We start from the raw sequence: 11,397 nt of genomic DNA, 5'->3' as shown, positions 1-11,397 counted from the left end.
GTATTTGTGCATTTAGTTTTTTTTAAATGGTTTAAATTTTCTATTGCTGGTTGTTGTTGTTTAAAAGAGACTGAGCAAAATGATGCACAGATGCAGTCAGAATTAAATATTTAGTCATTTTTACATACAATTGACTAGTACACTTGTTCTTGGCAAGTAAATGCTTGATTTTATTACTAAATTTGCAGTCTTTAAATATATTGAGTCAAATTTTTTGAAAAAGCGTAGATACAAATTTGCAGCATATCTGGACTGATACTAGTTCTTCAACGAGGGCTGCCTCCTGTTCCATTTTCTTTGCTTTTCAAATACTTATCCAATTACTCTTTCTTAGGTGGGTCATTTTAACCCCCCCAAAATGGGTGTGTTTATATTGGGTGATAAGTTCAAACCCATGCAGTTTTAACAGATCCAGTGGGCGACTGATCTGTTCTTGGGTGAATTAATTAGCAAAACTTTTTAAGGGGACTGTGTGCTTCCATTTTAATCTTTTTATTTTAAACTTGAGTTGGGTTTCCCTGCTCTTCAGAAACCTAGCAAATAGGGCTGGATCCATCAAGCTGGTCCTTTTGTAACACTGCTATGGGCCAGAAAGAGCAGGAGTTTTTTCCCCCATGCAACATGTTTACCTGTAAACCAGCACCCGTCCCCATCCATCTGTTAATCTACTTCTACAGGCTTTCTCAGACAGTCAGTCAGGCAAGAAGCCTAGAGAGAAAAATTAAAAGGCACTACAGGACGTTCGGGAAACAGTACACCCTGTAAGTATTGTGCCATGGTGTCTGTTCTCATAGCCATATATGGTAAACTATTCTGTGATCCAATAATCACCTTAGAAAATATCCTCTACTGTTCTAGAATTAATCCTGAGACTGCCTTCTTTCAATATCCAATGGACACGATCTTTTGACCATTGACCCTATTAAAAGTTTTCAGAATTTCAAAACAAGCTTTGATTTTTCCTTAACCTTGCATGTTCCATTGGAAAAGATGCCACTTTTTGAGCCTTTCCTCATAAAGACCCTCATTCAAGGTTTTGTGATGAAGTTTTACTGTACCTCTTTCGTAGCTCCAAAATGTAGTTCAAATTGCTCTTTATTGAACTGCCACCTATCTGCCCACTGCACTCATCCTCAGAACTTCCAGACCCTATAATTTGCTACCAATACACCTAAATACAGTTTCTGCCTCTTCTAATTATCTTAGCTGTAGGCACAAAATGATAATTATTTACTAATACCTGCATCCCACCAATCTGGAGAAACATCTATTTAACCACACTTTTTTATTATCCTTTAATATAATTCCATGTGGTACATTCTTTGTAATGTCTACTTTAATCTTCATAATGGTATTTCTTTATTAATGTTTTATGAAAATTTATGTGCAATATTTATTGCATTCTATATATCCATATTGATTTTCCTCAAAACATAATTACCTATAAATTGTTTTCCCATGCCTGTTTAGCCCAAAGCTAGCAACTGGTAATTTCAAATGGTATTGTGAGCTGAAAATTTGCTCACAATGGAACTGAAACTTTTAATTTTCTGTTCACATAGAAACATAGAAAATAGGAGCAGGAGTAGGCCATTCGACCCTTCGAGCCTGCTCCGCCATTCATTATGATCATGGCTGATCATCAAACTCAATAGCCTGCTCCCGCTTTCTCCTCATATCCTTTGATCCCTTTCACCCCAAGAGCTATATCTAACTCTTTCTTGAAAACAAGCAATGTTTTGGCCTCAACTACTTTCTGTGGTAGCGAATCGCTCTCTGGATGAAGAAATTTCTCCTCATCTCAGTCCTAAATGGTCTACCCCGTATCCTCAGACTGTGACCCCTGGTTCTGGACTCCCCTACATCGGGAACATCCTTCCTGCATCTACTCTGTCTAATCCTGTTAGAATTTTATAGGTTTCTATGAGATCCGCCCCCCCTCATTCTTCTGAACTCCAGCGAATATAATCCTAACTGACTCAATCTCTCCTTATATGTCAGACCCGCCATTCCAGGAATCAGTCTGGTAAACCTTCGCTGCACTCCCTCTATAGCAAGAACATCCTTCCTCAGATATGGAGACCAAAACTGCACACACTATTCCAGGTGTGGTCTCACCAAGGCCCTGTATAATTGCAGCAAGACATCCCTGTTCCTGTACTCGAATCCGCTGGCTATGAAGGCCAACATACCATTTGCCTTCTTTACCACCTGCTGCACCTGCATGCTTACCTTCAATGACTGGTGTACAAGGACACCCAGGTCTCGTTGCACATTCCCCTCTCAATTTATAGCCATTTAGGTAAGAATCTGCCTTCCTGTTTTTGCTACCAAAGTGGATAACCTCACATTTATCCACATTATACTGCATCTGCCATGCATTTGCCCACTCACTCAACTTGTCCAAATCACACTGAATCATCTCTGCATCCTCACAGCTTTGTGTCATCTGCAAATTTGGAGATATTACATTTAGTTCCCTCATCTAAATCATTAATGTATGTTGTGAATAGCTGGGGTCCCGCACCGATCCCTGCGGTACCCCACTAGTCACTGCCTGCCATTCAGAAAAAGACCTGTTTATTCCTACTTTGTTTCCTGTCTGCCAACCAGTTTTCTACCCATCTCAATACACTACCCCAAATCCCATGCGTTTTAATTTTACATGTTAATCTCTTATGTGGGACTTTGTCGAAAGCCTTCTGAAAGTCCAAATAAACCACATCCACTGGCTTCCCCCTCATCAACTCACATTAGTTAAATCCTCGAAAAATTCCAATAGATTTGTCAAGCATGATTTCCCTTTCATAAATCCATGCTGACTGTCTAATTCTGCCACTGTTGTCCAAGTGCTCAGCTATTAAATCTTTTATAATGGACTTGAGAATTTTCCCCACTACTGATGTCAGGCTGACTGGTCTATAATTCCCTGTTTTCTCTCTACCTCCCTTTTTAAATAGTGGGGTTACGTTAGCTACCCTCCAATCTGTAGGAAATGTTCCAGAGTCTATAGAATCTCAGAAGATGACCATCAATGCATCCACTATTTCTAGGGCCACTTCCTTAAGTACTCTGGGATGTAGATTATCAGGCTCTGGGAATTTATCGGCCATCAATTCCATCAATTTCTCCAACACCATTTCCCTACTAATACTGATTTCTTTCAGTTTCTCCCTCTCACTAAACCCTGTGTTCCCCAACATTTCTGGCACGTTATTTGTGTCCTCCTTCGTGAAGACCGAACCAAAGTATGTATTTAGTTGGTCAGCCATTTCTTTGTTCCCCATTATAAATTCCCCTGTTTCTGACTAAGGGACCGACATTCGTCTTCAATCTTTTTCTCTTCATATATCTATAGAAACTTTTACAGTCAGTTTTTATGGTTCTCGCAAGCTTACTCTCGTACTTTATTTTCCCCTTCTTAATCAAATCCATTGGTCCTCCTTTGTTGAATTCTAAATTGCTCCCAATCCTCAGGTCTGTTGTTTTTTCTGGCCACTTTGTATGCCTCTTCCTTGGATCTAATACTATCTCTAATTTCCCTTGTATGCTATGTTTGACCACCTTTTCTGTTTTACTTTTGCGCCAGACAGGAATAAATAATTGTTGCAGTTCACCCATGCGCTCTTTGAATGTTTGTCATTGCTTATCCACCGTCATCCCTTTAAGTAACGTTTCCCAATCCGTCATAGCCAACTCCCGCCTCATACCATTGTAGTTTCCTTTATTAAGATTCAGGACCCTAGTCTCAGAATCAACTACATTACTCTCCATCTTGATGAAGAATTCTATCATATTATGGTTGCTCATCCCCAAGGGGCCTCTCATAACTAGATTGCCAATTATCCCTTTCTCATTACACAATACCCAGTCTAGGATGGCCTGTTCTCTAGTTGGTTCCTCAATGTATTGCCCCAGAAAACCATCCCGTATACACTCTAGGAATTCCTCTTCTACAGTTTTGTTACTAACTTGATTTGCCCAATCTATATGCAGATTAGTCACCCATAATTACAGATGTTCCTTTATTGCATGCGTCTCTAATTTCCTGTTTAATGCCATTCCCAACATCATCACTATAGTTTGGGGGTCTATATACAACCCCACTAACATTTTTTGCCCCTTAGTGTTTCTCAGCTCTACCCATACAGAATCCACATCGCCGGAGCTAATATCTTTCCTCACTATTGCTTTAATTTCCTCTTTAACCAGCTCCTTTTCCTTTTTGTCTTCCCTTCCTAAATACTGAATACCCCTGGATGTTCAGTTCCCATCCCTGGTCACCCTGCAGCCATGTCTCCGTAATCCCAACTATATCACACCTATTTACATCTATTTGCACGGTTAATTCATCCACTTTATTGCGAATGCTCCTCACGTTAAGGCACAAATCCTTAAGGCTTGTATTTTTAACATTACTTGTCCCGTTCCCACTATTTTTCATGGAGGTGCTGTTTGATACTTGCACTTGATTTCTCTGCCTATCACTTTTCTTATTCCCCTTTCTGTCTTGTTATTTTCCTTGATTCACCCTCCTCTGACTCTTTGCATAGGTTCCCATCCCCCTGCCATTTTAGTTTAAACCCTCCCCAACCACTCTAGCAAATATTCCCCCTAAGACATCAGTCCTGGTCCTGCCCAGGTGTAACCCGTCCAGTTTGTACTGGTCCCACCTCCCCCAGAACCGGTCCCAATGTCCCAGGAATCTGAAACTCTTCTCACACCATCTCTTCAGCCACGTATTCATCTGATATATCCTGCTATTTCTACTCTGACTAGCACATGGCACTGGTAGTAATCCTGAGATCACTACCTTTGAGGTCCTACTTTTCAACTTACTTCCCAACTCCCTATATTCTGCTTTTAGGGCCTCATCCCCTTTTTTTTAAACCTATGTCTTTTGTACCAATGTGTACCACGACCACCGGCTGTTCACCCTCCCCCTTCAGAATGTCCTGTAGCTGCTTTGAGACATCCTTGACCCTAGCACCAGGGAGTCAACATACCATCCTGAAGTCTCGTTTGCGGCCACAGAAATGCCTAGCTATTCCCCTTACAATTGAATCCCCTATAACTATTGCATTCCCACACTTTTTATTCCTCCCCTGTGCAGCATAGCCAATCGTCATGCAACAAATTTGGCTGTTGCTGCTTTCCCCTGAGAGGCCGTTCTCCCAACAATACCCAAAATGGTATATCTGTTTTGCAGGGGAATAGCCACAGGAGATTCCTGCACTGCCTGCCTAGTCCTCTTGCTCTGCCTGGTGGTCACCCATTCCCTTCCTGCCTGTGGACTCTCAGCCTGTGGTGTGACCACCTCTCTATATGTGCTGTTCATAATATTCTCCGCCTTGCAGATGCTCCACAGTGTCCCCAGCTGCCACTCCAGCTCTGAAACCCGGGCTTCCAGGGGCTGCAGCTGGAAACACTTCCCGCACAAATGCTGACCCCGGGCACTGGAAATGTTCCCGGTTTCCCACAGAGCAGGATGAGCACACCACGGCTTTGACCTCTCCTGCCATGATATACCCCTTTAAATTAAATTAAACTTTTTGGAAGATACTTAATATCAAATAGTATCAATTAACCTAGGGCCCTTCTTCCTGCTCCTCATTGTTACAGAATATAGCCTTTACAAACGATGAACCACAAAATAAGACCTTAAAAACCATAAGCGATAAAAGTAGTAAATACTTTTCGTCCGTACTCATGGTACTCAAAGGATCATCTCGTTCCCTCCTCACTAAAATCCCTGTCACCAAACTCCAACTTAAGCTCTCTACTGCAGCCCAAAGCAGCACTCCAGTGCTTTATAACCAGGACTTTTCAGTACATTGATTAATTTGATTATTAATGTAGAAGGACTGTCTTTGGTTAAATACAAGCTCACCGGCTGATTTGTTCATTTTCCTCTACATGAAAGTTGCTGTAGTATACAGGAGACTTGGGGATATGGGTGCCTTGGTATTTTGCTTGGCAGAAATAAGGCAGTTTTGAATTCTCACTCTCCCTTACTGTATTGCCCATGGTAACCATTGACTTAAAAGCAAAATACTGCAGATGCTGAAGATTTGAAATTGGGGTTCTTAAGAAGAGTTATATTTGACTCAACATTAACTCTTTCTCTCTCCACAGGTGATGCCAGGGCTGCTGAATTTATCCGGCACTTTGTAGTTCAGTGGCCATTGACTTGTGATATAAAAATATGTTGATGGGGAGTGGGGGGTGGGTGTGGAGATTTGCGTCATTGACTTTTCTTGCTCACTTTCTGCCTCCTGGAAGGTGCATTGTCTCATAGGCACAAGCTTTTAGTACCTCAATCCAATGGAAGTTATCCATACAAGCATCAACACTGAGCAGCAGCAAGCTCTTTAGTGAAAGTATGCGTAATTCAGTGCCCTTGATTGGTATTCTTGCTGCAATCTGCTAACTCAGTAGGCAGAAATCAAATCCAGCGTCAACAATTCTACACAACTCAATATTACACTGGGTGTTTGCTCCTTTCACCAGACTTTGAGGAAGCCACCCCAGTGTCTTTATAGTGGCATAGTGTGGCCTAAATAATTTACCATTTCTTTGAGAGGCATGATTGAATATAATTCATAATACGGAGTTGGGGACATTTGTGACATTATTGGAACCTGTCTTCATGCTGCACATCAATGTATTTTTATTTAATATTTATGCGAAGATTACTTAATGTATGGTATAAACAACGTAATACAGTATATAATTTGATATGTAACATGATGCTAGTACAGAATCACAAAACAATGATTTCTCCACTCTGAGCTTTCCTCATTCTATCACTTTATTTTGTACATTATTGTAAATCTCTCACTTATTTTAATGTATTTATTTGTTATTAAATGTGGATAAGAGCCATGACAAAATGCTAAACAGTATATTTAACATTTAGATCAATGACAATCATTTCAGAACTTTGGTTGCATTTAACTTTTGGAAGAACAAGTACATAGGAAAATGTTTAATGATTTGGAGGTTAAAGGTGCATTTGATAAACGTTCACTCGATCTCGTTGTGTAGAAGAGAATCATTTACTTTAGATTATGACTCTGCACCTGCTGTTCTAATAGCAGCTTTACTATGTGATTTAGAAAAATCAATGTGATAGTTATGATCTTCGCGTATTGGAAACTCCGGAGTAAAGTTCATTCTGCCCAGGTATAACTTTTTCCTCTTAAGTAGGGCAGTGAAGGGAATTAAATAAAAGTTGCACACATCAGCACTGCTAGCCCAGTCAACAATGATTAACTTGATTATAAATAGCTAACGAGAAGACGCAAAACTGCATCATTGTGATGTTTACATCAATACACAAGGAGAAAATTAAAACCACTCGTACCTTAAAATATTTTGCAAAAGGTGAATTGGTCATTGCTAAATTTGTAAATTTGGTGTGTCACAACATGTACCCTCCTCCGCATTCCTCGGCCACATATCTGATTGTTAGGGATTTTTTGATCGTGTTTTTTTTTTAAAGAGTGCTAAAGGAGCACATCGGCTTTGCAAACGAACATTACTGCTCGGAGTTGGCATGTGACTTGGCGTTACCACAGTTTTTTTTTTAAAATTCCGGTAAAGCCTGGTCGTGTCGGTCGGGAATGTAAAAACGAATTGCTACTGGATTGGACCGGGCCAAACAAAAACAACATGGGATGTATTCAACTGTGGAATATAAAGGTTTAAAGTCCGATTATCGCTGTGGATACTGCGGCTCGGACGATGGTAAAGTGTCCGCGGGTAAGTCCGAAGCTCAACAGGGCCTCAAATGGATTTAAACCCTTTTCAATCGTGTCAGCAGCGCGCCTCACTAAATAACGTTGGCCCAGGCTGAATGGTGAATACAGGCCTGTGTGTGAGTGAGTGTCTCCCAACCACCTTTCACAAAATAAATCCGGTCCGGCATCTCGATGGAATATTTCAACCTCGTAATTCACCTTTTAATTCTCTCACTATCACAGCCACACCGGCCTCACACAGGAGCTCGAGCATTCAATCGAGGATTTTTGGCTGCGTTAGCCGGGATGGTGTTTTTACTCCGGGGAACATATTCATTTTTTTTTAAATGAAAGACACAATCACAACGTGTGCACCTCATCTGCTCCCGGCTCTGAACAAGAGTCATAAGGACTCGAAACGTTAACTCTGATTTTTTTTCTCTCTCTCCACAGATGCTGTTAGAGCTGCTGAGTTTTTGCCTCTACAGGACCTGTTCGGAGGTGCTGCGCTTTTTAAATTATAGAGATAAATAGCGATCACACAGCTGGCGGCGGCAGCAGCAGCTCCTCCTCCAGGGGACCCAGGCTGTACACAGAGATCCCTTTGCCCTCGCATTGAGATGTGAACAGTTGGAGGAGCAAAGCGGGGGCGGGGACACGCAAAAGCGTGCGCGCCCCCGGACCAACTGCGGGCGCGTTCCCCCCACCCACTCACCGCTGACCACCCCCCCCCTCCCTCCCTCCCAAACTCCCCCAACTGCTTCCTGATTGGCTGGCCGCGCCGCCCCGCCTGGGCGCGCGCTGTGTGCCCGGCAACAGCTGTTTGGGGATCATGGCCGAAGGCAGCGCTGTTACTATCCTCGAGTATTTCACCGAGGACGATGGCTACAAATGCGGCTACTGCAAGGGGACCTCCAGCAACTACTCCAACGGTGAGAGTACCAAACCATAAAAAATCCACTATAATGTCCGGATGTGTGATTCAAAAAGTTGAGTGACCCGAGAGGGAGGGTGTTTATGTGGAGAGGACGGACCAGGCCTATCTTTTCCTCCTGATGAGGCCAGGCAAACAGCCCCCCCAGGAGTCGGGCAGGTTCAGGGTTTGTTCTGTTGAAGGGTCATGAGGACGTCAACTGTGCTCTTCTCCGCCGATGCTGCCAGACCTGCTGAGTTTTTCCAGGTTTTTATTTTTTGTTTTGGATTTCCAGCATCCGCAGTTTTTTTGTTTTTATCTTGTTTTTATCAGGTTTACACCTTCCTTTCCCCTCCCTCCACCTGTGATTCCCAAGGTTTCAAGGAGAGGGCTTTGATTCCAGCATAGCTCAGACATGCATCATGTTTACTGTAATAAATCAAATGTTGTGCTCCAGTCTATTTACCCTATCCTATTTCATAACTTTTATTCTGCGGCATGACATAACATATGGTAGGGTGTCTAACTTATATTCAGACAAAATCCACTTATTCGTTGTTGGAGGATGTTAGCCCAATTCTTGTCTTTACATGCTCAGATTTTAAAAATTCATTCATGGGATGTGCGCATTGCTGGCTAAGCTGGTGTTTATTGCCCATCCCTAATTGCCCTTGAGAAGGTGGTGGTGCGCTGTGTTCTTGAACCGCTGCAGTCCATGTAGCGTAGATACACCCATGGTGCTGTTAGGGAAAGAGTTCCAGGATGTTGATCCAGTAACAATGATATATTTTCAAGTCAGGATGGTGAGTGGCTTGGAGGGGAGTTTCCAGGTGATGGTGTTCCCATGTGTCTGCTGCCCTTGACCTTCTAGATGGTAGTGGTCATGGGTTTGGAAGGTGCTGTCTAAGGAGCCTTGGACAGCACCTTCCAAAACCACAACCGCTACCATCTAATAGATGATAGGATTTCCAACTCTGGATGAACATGTTCTTGGAGAATTGAGAATGTGATGTCTGATCATGTGCCATTTTCCTGCAGTTTGCATATACAATTCCCACTGCTTGTAGCAGGCATGTTCATGCTAAGAATTTCCCTGTTACATGCAATAGAAGGTAACATATAGAAACAAATAGAACATGGTAAAGAAAAGATAGATAGGTTTGTTCTTGATGACTTTTTTAGTTTAAATTATTAATCTCCTTTTTGTTTATTTTTTGTTATTCTACTGATAATCCACCAAATGTATTCACACTTCACTCAGGATTCATCGTTATGCTGTTATAGATCCAGTTTCCAGGAGGTGCAAAGCAGGGGCGCCAACTCACTGTGATTTCCCCAAACCATTGTGTACAATATAAATGCAGAGTTCCAAAGCACATTGGCAGTTGGCTACCATTCATTAAACACCTTGGAATTATTATTTTAGGCATAGTAAGTTTGGACCGTGTAGATTGTTCACTGCTTCAGTCAGCGGAGATCGGAATTTTTGGAATTTTCACCGTTCAATCAGTTTTAAAGGAAATTACTTATATTGAAAATCATTCATGTCCACAAAATACATCTGCATAAAATGCCAAAGTTGCACTTGTAGAATGGGTATTTCTTGTCCTAGCATTCATACTGTCAGAGAAACCGCCTCTATACTTGGGATTGAATATGGTGCTTGTTCATCCAGGTGCAATGTTGAAAGTGCCATGTATGAGAGTATTAGGGATGACAGGGGCAAGAGTTGCTAATCCTAACTCAGTTTAACTGAATGAGTACAGAGCCACATAAGAATTCTTAAGGACTGGGCGTCACTGCAATTTTAGCTGCATAAATAAACAAGCTGTCAGAACGGAAATGTTCATTTTGAAATTAAGTGGAAGCCCAAATGCAAAATGCCCACGGCTGCTGTTGGATTTTAAGCATTTTTGGAAACAGAAGAATGATTTTCCCTGACTGATATAAACCTTGTCTTGAAAATCATTCAAATAAAAGCCCTTAAATTTTGAAAAAGTAGAAGTTTAAGAAATGCACTTGGAGGGCGGACTGGAGAAGAAAGAATATTGGTACCATCTATTACATACCAGTCTTTTTAACATAAATTATAGATTGCTCTTTTAAGTTGCTAGTTAAATGCCAAGGCATATACAGTTAGGCTGAACTACGAAAGTTTGTTTAGAGCCCCAGTTGCACTCAACCTTACCCCACCCCCAAATTCTTTCTCCTTCAAGAATTTGATTCCTGAAACTTGTATTTCCATTGCCCCACTGACTTTGCGTTACCTGAAACTGAAAGTAACCCGGAAGTGGTGCACTTGCCAATTATTACCAGAGCCCTAGGCAATGCACAATCTAGGCCAGCACTGTGGGCAATAGTGCAAAGGTTGCAGCATACTACTGAAGCTGTCATTGATTACTTAAACGCTTGGGCTTGAGATTCTTTCCTCTCCCCTGTAGTATTGCAGAGATCATGCCCTAACAGTGGTTCTCAAACTCTTGGTTGAAGAACCCCTTTTCAAATTAAATGAACCATGGAACCCCACCCATCTAAATTGCACTATAAACTCTTTGCACATTTACATTTCTGAATGTAAAATTCGTCAGTGTCCTGTTGAAGTGATTTGCAGGAAAGTTTTACAGGGCTGCCTGATATAGTGAACATTAATGTGATGAGTGATGTGAAAACTTGTATCTTTGCTTCAGCTGAAAAGGTTCAGCAGCATATCTGTTGAGCACTTTGCTGCACCACACTTCCCTG

General features: G+C 41.7%; 1 protein-coding gene across 7 annotated transcripts in view; it reads left to right on the top strand.

The window, feature by feature from the left end:
- The first annotated feature begins 7,276 nt into the window (after positions 1-7,276).
- ate1 (arginyltransferase 1) overlaps positions 7,277-11,397 on the top strand; it is a 270,016-nt gene continuing 265,895 nt past the window's right edge. For 3 of the 7 annotated variants that reach the window (XM_078564786.1, XM_078564785.1, XM_078564782.1), the window contains exon 1: positions 8,539-8,674. In XM_078564786.1, coding sequence (XP_078420912.1) covers positions 8,575-8,674 — 100 coding nt within the window. In that variant the 5' untranslated portion in view covers positions 8,539-8,574. Of the gene's footprint in view, positions 7,765-8,538; positions 8,675-11,397 lie in introns of those variants that run through there. The other 4 variants (XM_078564788.1, XM_078564787.1, XM_078564783.1 and 1 more) reach the window with 3 other exon arrangements.

The sequence above is a fragment of the Cetorhinus maximus genome, chromosome 20 (assembly GCF_964194155.1).
Source record: "Cetorhinus maximus chromosome 20, sCetMax3.hap1.1, whole genome shotgun sequence".
Taxonomy (NCBI): Eukaryota; Metazoa; Chordata; class Chondrichthyes; order Lamniformes; family Cetorhinidae; genus Cetorhinus; species Cetorhinus maximus.
Note: the sequence above shows the minus strand (reverse complement) of the source record. Positions and strands in the feature narration are given on the sequence as shown.